Source organism: Chlorocebus sabaeus, chromosome 7 (genome assembly GCF_047675955.1).
Source record: "Chlorocebus sabaeus isolate Y175 chromosome 7, mChlSab1.0.hap1, whole genome shotgun sequence".
Classification (NCBI taxonomy): Eukaryota; Metazoa; Chordata; class Mammalia; order Primates; family Cercopithecidae; genus Chlorocebus; species Chlorocebus sabaeus.
The window spans coordinates 84,929,655-84,954,045 of record NC_132910.1 but is presented as its reverse complement, the minus strand read 5'-3'; the positions used below and the strand labels follow the sequence as shown (position 1 = coordinate 84,954,045).

General features: G+C 38.8%; 1 protein-coding gene across 1 annotated transcript; it reads left to right on the top strand.

Moving 5' to 3' along the window:
- The first annotated feature begins 20,292 nt into the window (after positions 1 to 20,292).
- LOC103236261 (non-histone chromosomal protein HMG-17) lies at positions 20,293 to 21,497 on the top strand. Its single transcript, XM_037992021.2, has one exon. The coding sequence runs from the start codon at positions 20,403 to 20,405 to the stop codon at positions 20,673 to 20,675; it is 273 nt and encodes a 90-aa protein (XP_037847949.1). The 5' UTR covers positions 20,293 to 20,402; the 3' UTR covers positions 20,676 to 21,497.
- The last annotated feature ends 2,894 nt before the right edge of the window (positions 21,498 to 24,391 follow it).

Sequence of the window (24,391 nt, the reverse complement as noted above, 5' to 3'; positions counted from 1 at the left end):
TGTGGTATATCATGTTTGTTGACTTGCATATGTGAACCATCCTTGTATCTCTGGTATGAAACCTGCTTGATCACAGTGGATTATCTTTTTGATATGTGGTTGGATTCAGTTAGCTAGTATTATATCATGGATTTTATCATTGCTGTTTATCAGGGATATGGCTTTGTAATTTTCTATTTTGATTATGTCCTTTCCTGATTTGGGTATTAGGGTGATGCTGACTTCATACAATGAATTAGGGAGGGTTTCCTTTTTTACTATCTTGTGGAATAATGTCAATAAGATTGTTACCGATTATTCTTTGAATGTCTGGTAGAATTCTGCTATTAATCCATCTGGTCCTGTACTTTTTTCTTGTTCGTAATTTTTAAATTACCATTTTCAATCTCGCTGCTTGTTATTGGTCTGTTTAGAGTATCTAATTCTTTCTGATTTAAGCTAAGAAGTTTCCATTTTTCCAGAAATGTATCTATCTCTTCTAGATTTCAAGTTTATAAGCAGAAATATATCATAGTACCCTCGAATGATCCTTTATATTTCTGTGGTGTCAGTTGTAATATCTCCTGTTTGTTTCTTATTGAGGTTATTTGTATTTTTCTCTCTTCTTTTCTTGGTTAATCTTGCTAATGGTCTACCAATTTTATTTATCTTTTCAAAGACCCAGCTTTTTGTTTTATTTATATTTTGTATTTTTTTGTTTGTTTGTTTCAATTTCATTTAGTTCTGCTCTGATCTTGGTTATTTCCTTTCTTCTGCTGGGTTTGGGTTTGTTTTGTTTTGTTTCTCTAGTTCCTTGAGGTGTGACCTTAGAATATCAGTTTGTGCTTTTTCAGTCTTAAGGCTATGAAGTTTCCTCTTAGCACTGCCTTTGCTGTAAGCCAGAGGTTTTGATAGGTTGTGTCACTGTTGTCATTCAGTTTGAAGAATTTTTAAATTTTCATCTTGATTCCATTTTTAAGGAACAGATTATTTAATTTCCATGTATTTGCATGGTTTTGCAGGTGCCTTTGAAGTTGGTTTTCAGTTTTATTCCACTGTGGTCAGAGAGAGTGCTTGAAATAATTTCAATTTTCTTAAATTCAATGAGGTTTTCTTGTGGCCTATCATATGGTCTATCTTGGAGAAAATTCCATGTGCTGTTGAATAGCATATGCATTTTGTGGTTGTTGGATGGAATGTTCTATACATATTTGTTAAGTCCATTCATTCCAAGGTATGTTTTACATCCATTGTTTCTTCATTGGCTTTCTGTCTTGATGACCTGTCTACTGCTGTCAGTGGAGTACTGAAGCTTTCAACTATTATTATGTTTCTGTCTATCTAATTTATTAGGTCTATTAGTAATTGTTTTATAAATTCGGGGGCTCCAGTGTTAGGTGCATACATATTAAGATTGTAAGATTTTCCTGTTGCACAAGACTTTTTACCATTATATAATGCCACTCTTTGTCTTTTTTAACTGCTATTGCTTTAAAGTTTGTTTTGTCTGATATAAAAGTAGCTACCCCTGCTCACTTTTGGTGTCCATTTTCATGAAGTGCCTTTTTCTATCCCTTTATTTTAAGTTTATGTGAGTCCTTATGTGTTAGGTGAGTCTCTTGAAGGTAGTATATAGTCAGTTAGTGAATTTGTATGCAATGTGCAGTTCTGTATCTTTTAAGTGGAATATTTAGTCTATTTACATTTAATGTTAGTAGTGAGATATGTGGTACCATTCCATTCATGGTGATATTTGTTGCCTGTATACTTGTTTTTTTTTGCTTTATAGATCCTGTGTGATTTATACTTTAGAAAGGTTCTGTTTTGACATGTTTCCAGGATTTGTTTCAAGATTTAGTGCTTCTTTCAGCAGTTCTTGTAGTGTTGGCTTGCTAGTGGCAAATTCTCTCAGCATTTGTTTGTCTGAGGAAGACTGTATCTTTTCTTCATATGTGATGCTTAGTTTCACTGGCTATAAAATTCTTGACTGATAATGGTTTTGTTTGAGGAAGCTAAAGAAAGGACCCCAATCTCTTCCAGCCCCAATCCCTTCAAGCTAGAAACTCTAGCTTTAGAATTTCTACTGAGAAATCTACGGTTAATCTCATAGGTTTTCCTTTATAGGTTACCTGGTGCTTCTGTCTCACAGCTCTTAAGATTATTTTATTTGTCTTAACTTTAGATAACCTGATGACAATGTGCCTAGGCGATTATTTTTTTGTGAAGAATTTCCCAGAGGTTCTTTGTGCTTCTTGTACTTGGATGTCTAGGTCTCTAGAAAGGCTGGGGAAGTTTTCCTCAATTATTTCTCAGATATGTTTTTTAAAATTTCAGATTTCTTTTCTTACTCAGGAACACCAATTATTCTTAGGTTTGGTCATTTAACATGATCCCAGACTTACTGGAGGCTTTCTTCATGTTTTCTTATTATTTTCTTTTTGACTTTGTTGGATTGGTTTAATTCGAAGAACTTGTCTTCAAGCTCTGAATTTCTTTCTCCTACTTGTTGAATTCTATTGCTGAGACTTTGCAGAGCATTTTGCATTTTTTTAAATGTGTCTGATGTTTCCTGAAGTTTTTATTGTTTTTTCTTTATGCTACCTATTCCCATGGATATTTATCTCTTCACTTCTTGTATTGTTTTTTTGGATTTCCTTGCATTGGGCCTCGCCTTTCTCCGGTGTCTCCCTGATTAGCTTAATAACTAAGCTCCCAAATTCTTTTGCAGGCAAACCAAGGATTTCTTCTTGGTTTGGATCCATGTCTGGTGAGCTACTGTGATTTTTTGGTTGTGTTAAAGATAATTGTTTTGCTATATTACCAGAGTTGGTTTTCTGTTTCCTTCTCATTTGGGTTGACTCTGTCAGAGGGAAGGTCTAGGGTTGAAGGCTGTTGTTCAGATTCTTTTGTCCCACAGGGAGATCCCTTGATATAGAACTCTCCCCCTTTTCCTATGGATGTGGATTCTGGATGTTACCAAGGGGTCGTTGTTCTTAGAGCTCCCAAGATGGTGACAGCCACTTCCAAGATGGCAGCAACCCTCTTGATCTCTGAGCTGGGGTTCTTGGCCTCACGGATTCCAAGGAATGGAATCTTGGGCTATGTGGTGAGTGTTATAGATCTATTCAGCTCAATTAGGACAAATCCCAGGCACTTAGCCCACAAAAGAACAATGGCAAGCCTCTAGCCTGATTGGGAGTGGCAACGGGCGCCACCTCACTGGCTCAGAAGTGCAACAGACACCCTGCTGGATCTGGAGGGGTGGAAGTCAACAGCAGGACTGAGATGGAGGTGAACAGCAGTGATGGACGGCAAGCGAAAGTTCAACTCATGTCATAAAAAACACTGACCAGAAGGGTGTGCAGTTGCAAGATTTGATAGAGGGAAAATAGTGCTCCCATGCGATGCAAGGAGACCCAGAGAGGGTAGCCACTGCCAGCTGGAATGCCTGGGTTTATATCCTGATCATTGTCCCCCTCAATGTGCTCTCAAGTGGTAGATGATTGGCTATTTCTTTACCTCCTATTTTTTGCCTAATTAGCATTTTAGTGAGCTCTCTTTACTACCTGATTGGTTGGGTGTGAGATAAGTTGCAAGCCCCATGTTTAAAGGTGGATGTGGTCACCTTCCCAGCTAGGCTTAGGGATTCTTAGTTGGCCTAGGAAATCCAGCTAGTCCTGTCTCTCACTGACAGCTGAGCTATAGAGATTGTTATCTCTCTTCTGGGTCTAGCCACCCAGAATGTCTACCAGGCTCTGGGCTGGTACTGGGAGTTGTCTGCACAGAGTCTTGTGATATGAACCATCTATGGGTCTCTCAGCTGTGGTTACCAGCATCTGTTCTAGAGGCAGTGGCAGGAGGGTGAAATAGACTCTATGAGGGTTCTTAGCTTTGGTGGTTTAATGTTCTATTTTTGGTCTGGTTGGAATCCTTCTGGGAGGTGGTGCTTTCCAGAGAGCATCAGCTGTGGTAGTAAGGTGAGGAACCAGTGGTGGGCAGGGCCCTAGAATTCCTAAGAGTACATGCCCTTTTTTCAGACACCAGGATGAGTAGGGAAGGACTGGCAGGTCAGGGCAGTTCTAGCTGTGTCAGAGCTCAGACTTTCCTTTGGTGGGTCTTACTGCAGCTGCTATGGGGGATGGGGTGAGGTTCCCAGGTCAATGGGGTTGTGTACCTAGGAGGATTATGGCTGCCTCTGCTGAGTCATACAGGTCATCAGGGAAGTGGGCGGAAGCCACAGTCGCAGGCCTCACCCAGCTTCCACGAAATCTGAAGAGCCAGTCTCACTCCCACCGTGCTCCCTCTAACAGTACCAAGTCTGTTTCCAGGCAGTGGGCAATCAGGATTGAGGACTTGCCCCAGCCTACCTGCCTCCCAGCTGCAGAAGAAAAGAGCTTCAGTTCTTCCCCTACCTGTGGAGTCTGCACACCAGATTCGTGCCCTCCCCGGAGTTCTGACCAGGAGGCTTCTTGACTGGTCCAAATTGTTACAAAATTCAGCTGAATACTTATTTCTTCCTGTGGCATTTTCCTGGGGCCACTGGCCACATACCCAAAGGATCCTTGTGATGCTAGCAGGAATGGCCTGCTTGGGTACCCAGCAAGCTCCCAAGGTCTTTCCTGTTGCTCCTCTACTTCTGTATTTTGCTTGGCTCTCTAAATTGTCTAAGCTCCAGGTAAGGTCAAAATCTTGTGCTGCAAGCCAGACATTCAGTTTCCTCAGTGGGGGTGTGTGTCTGGGAACAGAGGAACTTCCTTTCCCACTTCTGCAGTTTGGGCACTCACAGTATTTAGGGTATCTCCTGGATCCTTCAGGAGCAGTCTGCTTCCTTCAGAGGGTCTGTGGGTCCTTTTGGGAGTCCCTATTTATTCCTGCAGTCATTCTGGAGCTAAAATTCACAATGCGAATCTCTGCATGCTGCTCTATCCATCCGAGTCAGAGCTGCAATGTAGTTCTGCCTCCCATCCGCGATGATGATCCTTCTGTCCAAAACAGAATATCCTTGACATTCAGATATAGTAATACATAGGTAGATTGATAAACACATATAAACAGAATTATGTTATTCTTTGTAAATATTTATGTATATAAGAAATATTCATTAAGAGACATTTTGAATATGTCAGCCAATTTTGAGGACAAAGATGAAAATGAACTTCTCAACTATGTGTCTCCATACCACAAAAGACTTGAACATAGCCAAACAATTTCATGTGTAAACATCAACAAACCTTCACATTTACAGGCATGGCCTGGGAAATGAGCTTTTAGTACTGTTATTTAAAACTTTATGTTCAGCTTAGAAGTTCAGGGTCCTGCGTTTCTTCTCCCTGTGTGTGTGTGTGTGTGTGTGTGTGTGTGTGTGTGTGTGTGTGTGTGTCACATCCACCATTCTGGGTCACTTCATTGCACTTATAATAGTACCTAGTCTTTTAAACATGGCTTAAGAGATACCGCGTAATCTACCTATCAAATCCATCTTCAATTTTATTTTGAACTAGTCTCAGCCCACAACATTCTAAAAACATTGTTCTTGTTTTTAGTTTCCAAAAATGGTAAGCTCTCTCTTGGGTCAATTCATTTTGTTTATAGTTCACTCTTTCTGGAGATACTTCCCTTGCATACTCACATTTCTGGCTTCTTCTTATCCTTAGGTCTCATCTAAAATGTCAGCTCTGCAGAGGGGCTTTCTCATAGTATTTATCTAAAAAAGATACCTCATGGTGTTCTGTCATTGAGGCCTTTGATTTTCTTTCATTGCTATTATCACAATTTCTAATGATGCATTTTTTCACCTGTTAGGTTGTCAACTCTGCAAACTTCAGATTACGTCTGCTTGCTGATTACTATCTACTGTGACACAGCACATTTTCTGGCATAAAGTAGATTCTTAAAAAAATTTTGCTGCATGAATGAACAAATGTATTTTGGAATGAAGCCTCTTTAACAGTCTTGGCATATGCTATTTAATCTAAATTGTGTGTAACATGGGGGCCTTCAGAAATGAATACCTGTAGAAACAGGAAAACCTGTATATTTTTACACTAAGTTTGATGAAGAATTGAATAGTTGTGAAGAAGTATCACTGGCCAAAGGGAGCATGACCTAATGATAACAAACTGGGAGAACTTAGCAAAGTCTGTTTGTTTAGTTTCTTCTCTGCATTGCTATTTGATATGGTTTGGCTGTGTCTCCACCCAAATCTCATCTTGAATTGTACTTCCCATAATCCTTAGTGGGAGGTAATTGAATCACGGGGGCAGTTACCCCCATACTGTTCTTGTGATAGTAAGTGAATTCTCAAAATTTTTTGAGAATTGGATAGTTTTCTAAGGTGCTTTTTTCCCTTTTCTTGGACCTTCTCCTTCCTGCTGCTCTGTGAAGAAGGTATTTTCACCTTCTACCATGATTGTAAGTGTCCTGAGGCCTTCCCAGCCAAGTGGAACTGTGAATCGATTAAGCCTTTTTTCTTTATAAATTACCCAGTCTTGGTCATAGCAGCATGAAAATGGATTAATATGGTAAATTCATACCAGGAGTAGTGGGGCCATGCTATAAAGATACCCCAAAATGTGGAAGTAACTTTGAAACTGGGTAACAAGGAAAGGATGGAATAGTTTGGAGGGGTCAGAAAAAAACAAGAAAATGTGGGAATGTTTGGAACTTCCTGGACACTTGTTGGGTGGCTTTGACCAAAATACTGATAGTGATATGGACAATGATGTCCAGGCTGAGGTGGTCTCAGATGTAAATGAGGAACTTCTTGGAAACTGGAGCAGAGTTCAATCTTGTTATGCTTTAGCATTGGGACTGGTGGCATTTTGCCCCTCCCCTAGAGATCTGTAGAACTTTGAACTTGGAAGAGATGGTTTGGAATTAGAACTCATGTTTAAAAGGGAAGCAGAGCATAAAATTTTGGAAAATCTGCAGCCTGATGATTCAATAGAAAATAAAAACCCATTTTCTGAGCAGAAATTCAAGCAGGCTGCATAAATTTGCACAAGTAATGAAGAGCCAAATATTAATTGCCAAAACAATGGGGAAAATGTCTGCAGGGCATCAGAGGTATCATGGCAGCCTTGCTCATCACTGGCCCAGAGGCTTAGAAGGAAAAAATGGTTTCCTAGTCTGGGCCTAGGGCCCCCTGCTCTGTGCAGCCTCAGGACATGGCGCCTGGCATCCCAGCTGCTTCAACTCCAACCATGACTAAAAGGAACCAGCGTACAGCTCGGGACACTAATTCAGAAGATGCAAACCCCAAGCCTTGGCAGTTTCCATGTGATGTTGAGCCTGTGGGTTCACAAAAGTAAAGAATTGAGGTTTAGGAACTTCCACCTATACTTCAGAGAATGTATGAACATGCCTGGAGGTTCAAGCAAAGGTTTACTGCAGGAGTGCAGCTCTCATGGAGAACCTCTGCTAGGGCAGTGCAGAAGGAAAATGTGGGGTTGGAGCCCCCACACAAAGTCTCTACTGGGGCACTGCTTAGTGGGGCTATAAGAAGAGGGCCAGTGTCCTCTAGACCCCAGAATGGGAGATCCACTGACAACTTGCACCATGTTCCTGGAAAAGCTGTAGACACTCAATGCCAACCTGTGAAAGCAACCAGGAGGCAGGGGTTGTACCCTGAAAAGCCACAGGGGTGGACTGCCTAAGGCCCCAGAAGCCCACTTCTTGCATCAGCATGACCTGGATGTGAAACATGGTGTCAAAGGAGACTATGTAGAAACTTTAAGGTTTAGTGACTGCCCACTAGATTTTGGACTAGCATGGTACCTGTAGAACCTTTGTTTTGGCCCATTTCTCCCATTTGGAAGGGGTGTATTTACCCAATGCCTCTACTGCCATTGTATCTAGGAAGTAATTACCTCAGTTTTGATTTTACAGATTCATAGGTGGAAGGGATTTGCCTTGTCTCAGATGAGACTTTGGACTTCGACTTTTGGGTTAATTCTGGAATGAGAATAAGTATGGGGGGACTGTTGTAAAGGCATGACTGTGCTTTGAAATGTGAGAACATGATATTTGGGAGCTGCTGGATGTGGAATGACATGGTTTGACTGTGTCCCCACCCAAATCACATCTTAAATTGTAGTTCCTATAATCCCCGTGTGTCATGGGAGGGACCCAGTGGGAGGTAATTGAATCATAGGGGTGGTTATCCCACATGACCTTCTTATGATAATGAGTTCTCACAAGATCTCATGTTCTTAAAATGGGCTTCCCCGCCTTTGCTCACCACTTCTTCCTGCTTCCCTGTGAAGAAGGTGCCTTTCTTCCCTTTCACCTTCTACCATGCTTGTGAGTTTCCTGAGGCCTTCTAAGCCATGTGGAACGGTGAGTCAATTAAATATTTTTCTTTTATAAATTATTCAGTCTTGGTTATTTCTTCATAGCAGCATGAGAATGGACTAATACACTGTCTTCAGAGATATGGATGTCCCTTTCCTCCCAGTGCAAAGTAGGTACCCGTCACATGAGGGTTTTATGACCCACTTCAAGAAAGGTATAAGAAGGCCAGAGAGTGACCATCCTGTTTCTGTTGTTTTCTCAAATGCCAAGGTACCATATTTTGGGGTAACTTGTCCTGAATCCTATCAGGAGATAAATTAAAGAGAAAAAAAAAAAAACAGCACCAAGTTAAGGGTAAAAACACAGGTGAGCTTCAACCTCCATTGCTACCCTCTCCTTTTGCTGTATTTTCATGGTGTTCAATGAATCTCCTTCCCTATTATTAGTTTAACACTTGTTTCTCTAAAATATAACTCTCTTAAGAGAAAATAAAGTGACTCACAAGGACCATACTAATTATAATTACATTCCTAAATAGTATCCTTCACTTATAAAAATTTGATTCCAAAAAGTATCCTTTAAAGTGTTTTTATTTCTAATAATAGAATCAAAGAAAGAGTTCTTTGCAAAATTAATTTAAATTTGTTTTTCAAGCATTCTGTTAAGTTAATGAGAAAAACCCTTGTGATTTGAATGTTGAAATCCCTCATTTTTTCTTAATAAGGCCTTTTGATTCAACAGGACTTCAAAGATATGTAGATAAAGATGCAAATTAATTTAATAGATAAGCCACCAAAGGGCTGATTAAGAGCATTTATTGACTCTTCTTTAGCTGATTGCAAGACACATCCAATAACCAGGGGTTAAATGAAAACAGAGACAACAGGTTTATTTAGTAAGATGCTTTAGAATAAAAAGAGAGCATATATGGTCACATATATTTAAATATAGTCATTGTGAATGGTGCATTAATAATTAAGTTTTTATGTCCTAAAAATACAAGAATAACCCCCTGTGCTAAGGCACTGTTAATCAAATATACATTCCAGAACCTGTCAGAAATTATTTCAATGAGCCATTGCTGGTACTTTATAAGTTAAAAGGCATTCTCTTAATATTGTTAAATTTAATTGCCTTTTACAAAACATATTTTTTCTCTGTCACGTTATGTGAAATTGGGACTAAATTTCAAAATTTAAATTTTTAGATCTATAGATTATATGTATAAAATAAAAATACATGTAAAATGTATTAATATATTCAAATAATAAATTTATAAGAGAAATATCTGTTAAAAATTGCAATAAAAATTCAGAGTCTAAGTGTTTAATTTGAAATACCTATAATCCAAACCAATCCATTAACTATTTAATATTTGAAAATTTTAAGAGCAGTATACTGTTGAATTATAAATTATGAGCATAATGTTAGCATATTGACTTTAGTGCATATAGTTTTTTCTATTGATTATGAAGCAGGTTTAAAACAAAAACTTTGTTTTTTCAAAACCAGTCTCCTAAATATTTATTTCCAAAGTATTAAACTATCCCTCAGTTTTATGTAGTATGCCATGAGTAAACTGAAACAAATTGGTGAGTTCTAGATTTAATTTTTCACAATGTTCCATAAGCCTGTTTATCTTTCTCTTTTTCCTTTATTGACTTGAGTGATCATTTTTTCTCATGTTTGTATGTTAATATCGCATCTCTTAATTACAGAGTGACACTTATCTTTTTAATGTTTATGTTTGTAATAGGAACAAAAATTACCCCAGTGTGCATTGTTGGGCATAGGAAAAATCTGGTGAGTATGAGAACCTTGAATTTGATGCAGTTTGGGTATACTGTTGGCCTTATCCACCATTCTGTCTTCCCCTGTTCAAATTCTCCATCTTTCTCTCCTATGGGGAACATTATCATTAACCAGCTTGTTCACTATGTACTTCTTTGATTACTATCCCCAGAGTTAAAACCTATCCTAAAGTTGGTAATGAATTCCTAATATTCTTTTCATACGGCATCTCTTTATATATTTTTTAAAGCAGGCTTTGTTCAATTTTGTGGATTTTTAATTTTATATAAATGCAAATGTACACGGGTAAAAGCTCAAACACAGAGACTAACCAAAAATGGGAAATAAGAATTCTAGGCCTAGGGAACAAAGGAAAGAGGGAACTAAAGAGACCTCCTTTGGTATTCACCTCTATAGCCCACTGGGGAGAATTCTGAAGGTTTGGAGGGACATTCCTTGAACCAGGGACAAAGAAAAGGAAAAGATGATAAAGTTTTTCTGTTTTAACTGGCCCAAAGACCCCATTCATAAGCTTTTGGTCTTTTGGCCTACGTTTGGCTCAGGAGGATTGAATGTGTCAAGTTTTAATTCTCTATGTAAATGATAAAACTCCATCTTCACAAGAAGAGATGGGTTATGCTCTTTGTTGAATCAGGTAATTAGTCCCCATGGTCTTCCTTAAAGAAGGAGAAAAAGAGCATAGTAAAGAACGCTCACCCAATGAAAATCCCTGGGAAGCCCTAACTTACATTCCCCGCCATACATCTCCCAAAATAAGCAACAGGAAAATCAGGGGGCAACAGGAAGATCAGGGGGCAACAGGAAGATCCGGGGCAACAGGAAGACCAGAGGAAGAGAAATCTGGGCATTAAGGGAATTAAACCCAGTGTTCCCTTAAATCATTACTGAACTTGAGGAAAGAATTAGAACAATGTAAGAAGGATATTAAGAATTTCTCTGTTACCTCCAAACAGCAGATGTCGAACATGTTCCCTCTTAGAGAAGTCCCTATGGTACACTAGGAGTTGCATTTGTGAGTGTGCCTTTAACAAGTACTGAGGTTAGAAATTTTAAAAAGGAAATGAGGCCACTTTCAAATGATCCCCTTGGTTTAGTTGAACAGCTAAATCAATTTTTAGGACCAAATCTTTATACTTGGGCTGAAATAATGTGAATCATGAATATTCTGTTTACTGGGGAAGGGAGGGGGATGATTAGAAGGGCAGCCATGATCATCTGGGAGTGAGAGCATCCTCCCAGGCAACGAGTCCTGCCATCTGGGCAGAAATTCCCAAATGTAGATCCCAAATGGAATAATAATGACCCCAGGAATTGGATCCAAATGCAAGATTTCAGGAAAGTAATAATTAGGTGGATTAAAGAGTCCACTTCTAGGACACAAAATGTCTTGAAAGCATTTGCGATTCAGCAAGTAAAAGAGAAGACTCCCTCTGCGTTTCTGCAGAGGCTCAGGGATCAAATGAGAAAATGTTCAAGATTAGATACAAAGGATCCAGTAGGGTAAGATCTTTTAAAGTTTAATTTTGTAACTAAAAGCTGGCCTGATATTACTGAGAAACTACAAAAGATTGATAGATGGAATGAGAAATTGACTGAGGAATTACTGAGGGAATCTCAGGTTTTTGTAAGAAGGGAGGAAGAGAGACAGAAACAAAAGGCAAAGATAATGGTTTCCACTGTAGAGGAAGTAGTTAGAAAGAGTTTAAATGAAGACCCCTCTTGGAAAAGAAGAGAGAATACTAGGTCTCAGCAAAGAGACAGGAGGGAAATACAGGGAAAAACTCCAAAGACTGCAAGTGGATGCTACAAACTTGGAAAACCAGGACATTTTAAGAGAGAATGTCTGGAATGGAAAAAGGAAGGGAATGTGATCCCCTTTATGAATTTTGATGGAGAATAGGGGGGTCAGAGGTTCTTTCTAAGCAGGTCCCACCAGGAACCCTTGATAAACTTGAGGGTGGGACCCGAAGGGGAAAAGTAAAATTTTTGATCTACACTGGAGTGGCTAGTTCCTCCCTAATGTACCAACCAAGGGGCACAGCACATTCTAGGGAAAAGTTAACAGTATCAGGGGTGAAGGGGGAGGGATCTGAGGTTCCAATATTTAAGAAAGTGTTAATTAGGTTGAGATCAGAACAAATTAAGTGGTCACTCTTACATGTTCTCGAAGCAGAAACAATCCTCCTTGGTCGAGACATGATTGTTAGATTAGGTTTAGGATTAGGATTAGAGGAGGGACAAACAAAAGAAATGATAGGCCTCCTAACAGAGGAAAGAAAAAGTAACTTTGATCCCCTTGTGTGGATTAAGGAAAGCAACAGAGGAGGATTAAAAATCACACCCTAACACATTGAACTAAAACAACCAGGAAAAATAGTTTTCAGGAAACAGTCTCCCATACACATTAATGGGAGGAAAGGTCTCCAACCAGTAATAGAGGGATTAAATATGGACTATTAGAACTCTGCATGTCACCATACAACACTCCAATTCTCCCAGTCAAGAAATCAGATGGGTCATATAGATTAGTGCAAAATCTAAGCACTAAAATCTAAGGGTTATAAATCAAATTGTCCAAACTCACCATCCTGTGGTGCCTGACCCCTACACCCTCCTTAGTGAAATATACTAAGAACGTAAGTGGTTCAGTGTAGTGGATCCAAAAGATGCATTCTGAGTGTGTCCCCTAGACTCTAAGAGTAGGAACCTCTTTGCCTTTGAATAGGAAAATCTCATAACTGGATAAAAGCCACAGTATCAGTGGACTGTGCTGCCACAGGCTTTCATGGAAGCCCCAAACTTATTTTGTCAAGTCTTAGAAAAAGTCCTGGAGGAATTCCAACCTTTAGGAGAAACCCAGTTGTTATAATACGTGCATAATCTTCTAATTTCTGGGGAAAGGAGGGCCATGGTATCAGAAGCTACCATATGCTTGCTTATTTTCCTAAGGGAAAGGGGATTGTGAGTCTCCTAAAATAAATTGCAATTTGTAGAAAAATAAGTTAAATATTTAGGACACCTAATTAGTGAAGGAAAGTGGAGAATAAACTCAGAAAGAATATTGGAATAGTGGGTCTGCCCTTGCCTAAGACAAAGAGAGAATTCTAAAAAATTTTCACGTTTAACTCATTACTGTAGGTCATGGATTAACTCACAGGTTCTAAAGACAAAGATTCTGTATATTGTTATTAGAAAGGGAACCTGACCCCTTACAATGGTTCCCATAGTCGTCCCCATTAAGGCAATGGAGGATTTAAAGCAAGCCCTCATCACAACCCCAGCCCTGGCTCTCCCATCTTTAGAAAAAATGTTTCATCTGTTTTTAACAGTAGACCAGGGCATGGCCCTTTGGGTGTCCACTCAAACCTCAGGGCAGAAGAGGCAACCTGTTGCTTTTATCTCCAAGCTTCTTGATCCTGTCTCTCAAGGGTGACCCAAATGTGTGCAAGCAGTAGCTGCCAAGGCCCTGCTAGTATAGGAGAGTTGAAATCTGACCTTTAATGGGGCCCTGTTAGTGAGCACCCCACATCAGGTTAGGAGTATATTAAATCAGAAAGTTGGGAGATAGTATACTGATTCCAGGATTCTAAAATATGAAGCCATATTACTAGAAAAAGATGATTTGGTTTTAACAAGATATACTTGCTTGAATCCAGCCAGTTTCTTGAAAGGAGAGAAGAATAAAGAGGCATCAAACCATAATTGTTTAGATATCATAGAATGCCAAACCAAAGTTAGACCAGACCTTAAAGAAGCTCCATTACATGATGAGATAAGGCTGTTTGGGGATAAGTCGTCCAGAGTGATAAATGTCAAGAGACATAATGACTATGCTGTCATTAATGGGGAAAAAAAGAAAGAAAGAAAGAAAAAAAAACAAACAATTCTTATGTAAGAAAGGTAGCTTATCTAATGGCTGGTGAGCCTAAACCTGTAAATTATATGCTCTTAACCAGGCCCTAAAGCTCCTAGAAGGCCAAGACAGCATTATGTATACTAATCTCAAATATGCCTAGGGAGTGATACAAACCTTTGGAAAGATCTGGACAGAGCGGGGCCTAATAAATAGCAGGGGAAAATAATTGTTACAGGGTAACTCGTCAAACAAGTTTTCAATAGCCTCTTGCTTCCAGCAGAGGTAGCACAGTTCATATAAATGGCCATCAAAAAGGGAACACTATGGAGGCTGTTGGGAATAGGCTTGTGGATGAAGCTGTTAAGCAAGTTTCCCTGGAGGAAAAAGTTAGACTATTTAGCCTAATTCCAGATATCCTTAAGGTAGTATTAAGCCCCAATTTTCCAAAAAGGAGAAAGAAGAACTGGGCAAGATAGGGGCCACTCAAACTGAAGATAGAAGATGGGTGCTCCCTGATGGGAGAAAAATGATAAGTAAACCAATAATGAGAGAACTAATGTTCATGCTACACAAAGGAAGTCACTGGGGTCCCCAGCGTGTCTGTCATGCAATATTCAAGAATTCTGGGTGTATAGGGATTTATATCCCTGCTAAACAAGTGTGCGGAGTTTGTGTGACCTGCCAAAGAATAAACAAAACAGTAGTTAGAGCACAGACTACTGAAGGAAAACTTCCCGGGTTAAAACCATTTCAAAACATGCAAGTAGATTTTACAGAAATGTCAAAAAAAAAAAAAAAAAAAAAGGGAGACTAAAGTATCCACTAGTAATAGTAGACTACCTCTCTGGCTGGTGAACACCTTCCCTCTCCCAACTACCACCTCCAGGAATGTCATCAAAATAATTTTAAGACAAATTATACCCAGATTTGGCTTGATGAAAAATACTGATTCAAACAACGGAAGCCACTTTATCTCGAGGGTGCTAAGGGGAATTATGGAACGTTTACACATTAGATAAGATTACCACACCCCTTGGCATCCCCCCTCTTCTGGAAAGGTAGAGAGAATGAATCAAACTCTTAAAAGGCATATTAGCAAACTCATCTTAAAAACTAAAATGCCTTGAATCAAACGTCTCCAAATAGCACTCCTTAGGATTAGGACAACCTTAAGGAAATACTTGGGATTGTCCCTCTACTAGTTATCTTCCCAGTCATCCCTTAGGTTAAAAAGACTTCTGACTCAAACTCTGCCCCTTGAGTTTACAGTCCACTACTTCTAGCCTGGTGAGTTGGTGCTAATTAAGACTTGGAAGGAAAACAAGCTCCAACTAAACTGAGAAGGTCCCTAACAAGTGCTCCTGACCATCAAGACAGCAGTGCGAAGAGCTGAATAAGGATGTACTCATTATACTCGGGTCCAGGAACTGGTAAAAGAAACCCCAGAAGAAAGCAAAAGGGGTTAATAGGAAGTGTATGAATCACCTAAGGAACCCTTAAAGTTAACTCTGAGAAAAACCTAGAAGGGAATTATGAGACAATCCCATCATTGGGGGTGGATATTATTAGGATTAATCCTAACACAAGGGGTGAAAGAAGGCCTGAGTATTGGATGAAGCCTAGGGGTGGAAAGTAGGGAATACTCAATGAAGCTGATAATTATCATAACTAGGGCCTCCACCCTGAGACCCTAAAGTTTGATGCTTGCCAAGTCTTACCTTGTGGAAATTAAAAAAAAAAAAAAGGGCAGTTGTCATAAGCAGACAAATATCTATGTCCTGAAATGGGCTGCTATTGGGGAAAGCCCTGGGTTAGCTGGAATGAGGTCTAGTGGACCACTCAATTTCAAGGCTGGGTGAGTCATTCTTCAAAACAGAACTTTAAAGGATAAAATACATTTATATAAGGGCCCCATGCCACCAACTGTGAAAATTTAGAATGGAATCCTCTATTAATCACAATAAACAACTCAGCTACTTTAGACCAGGAACCTTGGAGGTATGGATTAGGAATAGATATCTCAGGAAGGGACTTCATGCAATGGTTAGTTTTCAGGCTAATCTATAACTCCTAGCCCCACCACTTCCTTCAACTCACCACGCAATAACCCTAAGAGAGAAAAATAATTAAGATAACTGACCTGACACTTTGGGAGGCCGAGACGGGCGGATCACGAGGTCAGGAGATCGAGACCATCCTGGCTAACATGATGAAACCCCGTCTCTACTAAAAAAATACAAAAAACTAGCCGGGCGAGGTGGCGGGCGCCTGTAGTCCCAGTTACTCGGGAGGCTGAGGCAGGAGAATGGCGTAAACCCGGGAGGCGGAGCTTGTAGTGAGCTGAGATCCCGGGAGGCGGAGCTTGTAGTGAGCTGAGATCCGGCCACTGCACTCTAGCCTGGGCGAGAGCGCGAGACTCCGTCTCAAAAAAAAAAAAAAAAAAAAAAGATAACTGACCTGAGGTAAGCTGTGAAAATTGAGACCAGATATGGGGATGTAAATGCTGGGTTCAATGGGTCAAATTTTCGGTACTAGCCCTCAACAAAAGCGACTGTTGTGCATGCTCTGCTGGGCGGCCTCAGGCACAGGTGGTTCCATTTCCCCTAGGATGGAATACCATTTTGAAAAGAATGTGTTGTATGTTGGTTGTATACCAGGACAGTAATGCATGGGGAAATAAGACTTGCAAAAGTCTATCACTGCTGTTTCCCACCTTGCAAAGATCAGACCCGAAAGCAATCTTCTCATTCTCCATAGGGAATGTGAATCACCCTCTTGCCTCTCTAAGCAGGGGGCATAGTTCAATAAGCCGGAGGGAGAACTTTCAACTTGTACCCATATCCTAAATGTAACAGGTGAGTAAGACAAAAGCAACTACTCCGCTCTTCATATACCCCCTGCTGATGTCTGGTGGTATTGTGGAAAGAGGAACCTCTGTGACCTGTTACAATCCAATTGGACCAGGATTTGTGCCTTAGTTTAGTTGCCCATTCCATCCACCCTGGCATTCCATAAGATCTCCAAGAATCCACATGGCCACTGAAGTCGGAGAGATTTAATACATTCTTTTAATTCCAACGTTTATATTAACTCAATAGGAGACCCTAGAGGAGTACCTAATAAATTTAAGGGCCAAAACCAAATAGCTGCAGTTTTTAAGTCAGCACCCTTCTGGTGCTCCACTATTAATAAAAATGTGGATTGGATTAATTACATCTATTATAATCAAGAAAGATTCATCAACTTTACTCAAGAATATTAATATGTTCCATCTCTTCCATTTTGTAACCTTTAGTCCTAAAGATGTTGGCTGCTTCCTGCAGTTTCTTCCTTTGTGAAAACTTTATGTTCTCTTTCTGCCTTGAAATTAGGTATCAGTCTAGTTAACAAAATTATATATAGTTAATAATTTTTATATTTAATTTTCTCTGTTAAAGTAACTGGAATGATTTGCATATCCTGATTGAAACCTCATGATTTTTTAATAACATTGCTAAAAAAATCTTTGAGCATTACTATAAATGCATTTTTATTTTTATTTTTATTTTTATTTTTGACAGAGACTCCCTCTGTCCTCCAGGCTGGAGTGCAGTGGCGTGATCTCGGCTCACTGCAAGCTCCGCCTCCCAGATTCACGCCATTGTCAGGCCTCAGTCTCCCGAGTAGCTGGAACTACAGGCACCCGCCACCACACCTGGCTAATTTTTCGTATTTTTTAGTAAAGATGGGGTTTCACCGTGTTAGCCAGGATGGTCTGGATCTCCTGAACTTGTGATCTGCCCGCCTCGGCCTCCCAGAGTGCTGGGATTACAGGCGTGAATCACTGAGTCTGGCCTAAATGCACATTTTTAATAATTCCTCTAGTGCATATTCTAAGAGTGTAGTGGGATCCTAGGTTGTTCAGAGGTTTAACTACAAGATAATTACCACTCTTTCTACAATGTGGTTATGCCAATTACACTTCCAAAAGTAATAAAGCAGAGTTCACAGTACTCAACATTCTCCTCTACACTGATAATACGCTGGTTTTTCCTTTTTTTTTTTTTTTTTCTTTTTCTTTTTTTTTTTTTTTTAGCTAAGCCTTGTTCTGTCACACAGGCTGAATGCCGGGTGCAATCACAATTCGTGGCTGCCTTGACCTCCCAGGTTCAAGCAATCCTCTCACCTCAGCCTCCTGAGTAGCTGAGACAACAGGTGCATAGCACTTTGCCTGGCTAATTTTTTGACTTTTTTTTTAATGTAAAGACAAAAATCTCCCTTTGTGGCCCATCCTGACCTCAAACCCCTGGGCTCAAAGGGTCCTCCCATCTCAACCTCCCATAGTGCTGGGTTTACAGGGGTGAGCCATTGTGCCCCATTTTTTTTCTTCTAGTGGTTGTGAAATTATATAACATTGTCCCTTTAATATATGTTCTTTACATTATAATGAGCTTGCATACATTTATATACATACAAAAACATTTTATGTTTTAGTGGTAGTGCTTGAAATTAAACGATGGTACATGCACGGGAATTAGATCTGTGCTCAAATAATCCCACCCCTGAGTTGAGCCTTGCAGTGGAAGCATCATTATTATAGAGGGTAAGTGATGTCTGTAGACTTTCACACAGTGCAGCCAATGTAGGTTCAAAACTACAGTAAAAAGAGTTGGTAAGATGAAAGAGAAACAATTTTAGAAGAGAAAGCTCTGCCATGGGTCAAGTAAGAATTTCAAAGAGAAATGACTCCATCCATTTTCCTTAAATGTAATAGTACAGGAGGGCTTTTGAAAGGTAGGGAATAAGCCTGCCTAATGACATTTGTAATGTACTCCCTATTTTAAATCCATTGACAGCATTTCCAGAACCAATGTCTTATGGAAACTTGAGGCCATTATGTTGCTCTTGTCTGCATTCACTAAACATTGGCTTCTCTATCCAGTATTTTTTTGAGAAAACAAGTATGTTGCAGATGCACATATGACCACTACTAAAAGAAATTCTTAAATGGGTTAGCAGTGAAATTCAGTTCTGTAAATATGAAGATAATAGAGCTAAGATGATGATATTGACACCTTGCCATTTAGTTTACCCAATTAGATTTTGCCCTAATCCTAGAAATGTTAAAACATTTCATCATTATTCAAATCAGTGAAGGACGTGCATTAATTATACATAGACATAATCAACACTGGGAATATAGACATTGCATCAAAAGTAAGATCTCCAAATCTCCTTTACTCATAAAATTCTCTTTGATATAAAAGTTGAAAGCATGAGGATATGATCCATGTGTGTGTGCCAAGACCAAGGTTTTCCTGTGCAGAAAGTCAGTTATTACTTCTAACATAATTTTCGCAAATGTACTAGAAACAAAATGCAGAGCCTTGGAGATTTACCACATCTTATTCCAACACTTTGGTAAACTGTTCACAAGTCATTTTTGAGATGAAAGCCATATTTTAGGAACTAAGAAACGTTTATTTTTGAACAGGTGATGAAACTACCTAGCAGATATATTAACTTTCTTCATGGTGACAATGAAAAAGAAAAATATTTCTAGCTATGAAACTTGAATGTCAAAAAGTAACATCAAATCAGATACTTGTTATTTTGATACAAGAGTTTAGTTATGACATAGCTTCTCACTTTCCTAGGCTTATACTCTGTAACTGATGTGAATGCTGAGGAAGTAGGCCTAAATTTGAAGATTAATTTGATCTTCACAAGAGAGTAATATCACTCCATGCATTGCTTTGGTTTCATGCCTTGGTGTCCAGGTATTTTCCATACAGTGTGTGCTCATGTGTTCTCCTTCTCCATCTCTTGCACACCTTCAGGAATCTTATTTTGTATCATGGCCACCCTATGGATTACCGTGCCTTCCTCTCTTTCCTAACTGACAAACAGATGTGACAATAACTCCTTTATTTTTCTGGGAGAAATCTGTGACAGAGGTGTGCATTGGACAGTATAAATCAAAAATAAAATTCTAAGATTCCCAAAAGGACTGAATAGATCCCTCCTTTTGGCCAAGGGCATTCTAAAGTTAACCTGAAAAACTAGTTTAGGCCATGATTGCAAAAGGGGTTCTAACATGTCACATGATACCCTACTTTTTTTGGAATTCAACCACAACTGACCAGTATTAACATTAAAACAGAGATCTTAAGACTGACAAAACAGATTCTGTGTAGCAATAAGACGACAAATTCCAACCTCACTCTAGTATAGCATCACATGACAGATAACAGACCCAGAAAGAAATCACACTAGCTTTAGTTAATGTTATATAATTGCAAAAGCACAGATATCATAAATTTCAAAGAAAGACTAATAGAACAAAGATTAGGGATTCTGAATTAATTTGAATGATTAAAACTATTTCAGGAAGAAGAAGAGGCGAGAACGACCCCCGGACCGACCAAAGCCCGCGCGCGCTGCATCCCGCGTCCAGCACCTACGTCCCGCCGCCGTCGCCACCATGCCCAAGAGAAAGGCTGAAGGGGATGCTAAAGGAGATAAAGCCAAGGTGAAGGACGAACCACAGAGAAGATCCGCGAGGTTGTCTGCTAAACCTGCTCCTCCAAAGCCAGAGCCCAAGCCTAAAAAGGCCCCTGCAAAGAAGGGAGAGAAGGTACCCAAAGGGAAAAAGGGAAAAGCTGATGCTGGCAAGGAGGGGAATAACCCTGCAGAAAACGGAGATGCCAAAACAGACCAGGCACAGAAAGCTGAAGGTGCTGGAGATGCCAAGTGAAGTGTGTGCATTTTTGATAACTGTGTACTTCTGGTGACTGTACAGTTTGAAATACTATTTTTTATCAAGTTTTATAAAAATGCAGAATTTTGTTTTACTTTTTTTTTTTTTTTTTTTTTTAAAGCTATGTTGTTAGCACACAGAACACTTCATTGTTGTTTTTGGGGGAAGGGGCATATGTCACTAATAGAATGTCTCCAAAGCTGGATTGATGTGGGGAAAACACCTTTCCCTTCTAGTTTTGAGAGACTTCCTCTTGGTTCCCAGGAGGAGGGATTCCCTGACTTTGACACACATGGCCACCTTGGCACAAAAACCTTGTGGTATGGAAAAACAAATTTGTTTTTATGTCCTCTTCTCCCTTTCCATCTTTCAGCATAGACTTAACTCCCTTAAGCCCAGACATCTGTTGGGACCTGACCCATAGTCATTGGTTACCAGTGTGTCAGGCAATCTGGACTTTCCAGTGATGCCACTGAGATGGCACCTGTCAAAACAGCATTGGTTCCATTTCTAGATTGTGGATCTTCAGATAAATTCTGCCATTTTCATTTCACTTCCTGAAAGTCAGGGTCGGCTTGTGAAAAGTTGTTAAACAACATGCTAAATGTGAAATGTCAACCCTCACTCTAAACTTTCCCTGTTCAGAGCATCAGATGAAGACTTCATTGGGTTTTATACTGGCTTTCTGATTTTTGGTAGTCCATTGAAGAAGGGAGTTTGAAAGTTGTTGTATACTGTTAACGATTGTCTGCCCATGTCCTGCCTGAAATACCATGATTGTTTATGGAAAGTATCTTTAATAAAGCTGGATACAGTTTGGCTTGGGGAAAAAAAAAAAAAAAAAAAAAAAACTATTTCAACTATTTTTCCATTAGACACAAGAAAAGAAAGAAAGAAAGAAAGAAAGAAAGAAAGAAAGAAAGAAAGAAAGAAAGAAAGAAAGAGAAAGAAAGAAAGAAAGAAAGAAAGAAAGAAAGAAAGAAAGAAAGAAAGAAAGAAAGAAAGAAAGAGAAAGAAAGAGAGTGGGGGAGGGAGGCAGGAAGGAAGGAAGGAAGGAACGAAGGAAGGAAGGAAGGAAGGGGAAAGAGAGAGAGAAATGGAGAAAGGAGGAATTGAATACAATTTGTATATTTAATTTTCCATATTTGATTTTTTCTGGAAAATAATTGCTTTTTGAATTGAGAAGCTCACTAAAAATTTTACTTCAGCAGGGTGACATCCATTGTATACATCCCTTTTGTAAACTTTGCCAGATTTGCATTTTCACTAACAGCTGCTAAAAGCAGCCCATGCACAGGGAGCATTGCTACCCACTGAGCAAGTTCTCTCTTTCACCGGCCTTAGTTTTCTAATTTCTATTGCTATATATTCAGAATAATTTACTTACTCTATAATTACTTTATTTGTTATAAAAATAATAATCATAAGATTTTTCTCGTATTGTTGATGACAGGGAAAATAAGCAATAATTATTTTATTGTTGCTATCACTTAATAGAGTCACTATGTGCTAATGTTATGTTAAGTAATTTTTAACAATTTAAGTATTTTTCTAAATATCTACAGCTTAATTTAAGTTTTTATGAATATCATTTAGGAGTTTTTTGTAGCAAATATAGTAATCAAGTCTGACATAGAAGGAAGAAAAATACAGAACTCTTGAAAGTTACCTGGAACAAGGAAGAAAAATACAGAACTCTTGAGAGTTACCTGGAACAAAAACTATGAATTATTAGGTTACTAGTACTAGTATTAAAAAATCTAATGTTTTCTTCTACCCTTGATTCATTATGTTTAAAATTCAAAACTTCTGGAAAATGATCTTAATTGGCTAAATCTAGGCTACATGGCTTCCCCTTGACTTTTCTGGGGAGCCAAATCTGCAAGATCTCCAAAAGTTTCCAGATACTAGGCTGGATACCTTTCACACAGTTTCACCAAGATTAGCTATTTGGTTATAGAAATCTATTATTTTGAAATTCTTATGTTCGTTGTGAATCTTGATGACATAAAATAGATACACTGTATATCTTCGGCCATGCTTAAACATTTCACTAATATATAACTTCAAAGATATATTCACATAAGAGTCAGAAGCAGAAAATTGTGGGGAAGTAAGAAGGGAAGACATATAGTAACATATTTAGTTTTTCAATTAGTTTCTTTCATTTTATTCAGCATTAAAATTTTAGCTTTTTTTTGTTTTTGTTTTTGTTTTTGTTTTTGTTTTGAGACAGAGTCTCGCTCTGTTTCCCAGACTGGAGTGCAGTGGCGTGATCTTGGCTCACTGAAACCTCCACCTCATGGGTTCAAATGATTCTCCTATCCCAACCTCCTAAGTAGGAGGGACTACAGGCATGTGCCACCACACCTGGCTAATTTTTTGTATTTTTAGTAGAGACAGCATTTCACTGTGTTAGCTAGAAGGGTCTCAATCTACTGACCTTGTGATCCTCCCTTCTTGGCCTCCCCAAAATTTAAGCATTTTTAATGAAATATTCTTCGGGATCATGGTTTTAACTATTACATACTGGTACATAGCAAATATGTATGTTGCTCTACATTGCTGGGTTTTGTTTGCTTGTTGATTTTAGGAGTTCCCTACATGAGTGTCAGAAATTGAAACTTGAAAAGAGATATCACATATTTTTTTACCTTTGTACTGAATTAGACAATTCTGTCAATTATGTTATTACTGCAACTGCAATATATCATTAAGTTGATATATACCTCACTCCCATTTAACTCTATTTACAATTATCTTACAATCAATGACATATTAGAACCGATAAAATATAGTATAGTCTAGAACCATTGGCCATTAGGTATTTAGGTCATCTCTAAATTGAAAATAAAGAGCTGGAAGGGCTAACTCAACATGAGTTAATTTAATATTGTGAGGGCTAGAAATTAGGCTCATTCAAAAAACCAAAGAAGCAAGGGTCTACTTTCTTATTGTAATGAATGTCTAAGGAGATGTCATACCATTCAAAAACAAAACAAAAAACAAAAAACCTCCTGCCCTAATATATATTTATATAAAAAACATTAGGAGAGCATTTCTCCTTCTAGGATCATGGGATGTGCATGCTTTCCCTATGTCACCCTCCAAATACAACAAATGACTCTAGACATTATATATAAACCAAACATAAGAAGATTCTGAATGGAAAAAAGAAAACAGATCAGCTAGAGACCCAAGGAACAACACGGTCAATAGGTTGTCTCACCTATCTGTTTGTCAATTTCTTCAGCATCAAGTCTGGAATCTGTCAACACCAATTGGAGCTGACAAAAACCTCCTTCAAATCTTGCTCTTTACAGTCAAAGGACAATGACAACGGAACTCTAGCAATGCAAAAAATGTTTTAGAGAATAACCTATCCAATCCAGACAGATACCATAGAAAAGTTTGTGGGTCAAAACCCCACATGTCAGCAATGGCCGAATGGGGACCCACCATTCCTGGCCTATTCGATTTTTCTCTATGTGGGTTTTACTACTCAATAAAAGAATCATAGAAGTAATAGACTACATTTACATAAAGGAACGGGACAAGGTACTTTTCTTTGTTCTTCAGAAAAATGAGTATTTATTATGCACTCAACTCAATAAAATGTCTAGTCAAATATCTCTGATTGATATGGGGGTTGTTTTTAAATTGATGATTGACTAGACAGGACGAAGGTTTGCACCGAAGAAAATGTGCAGATT

Bases quoted from the DNA above. Each gene is read 5' to 3' on its own strand.
- LOC103236261 (XM_037992021.2), top strand. From the start codon at position 20,403: ATGCCCAAGAGAAAGGCTGAAGGGGATGCTAAAGGAGATAAAGCCAAG.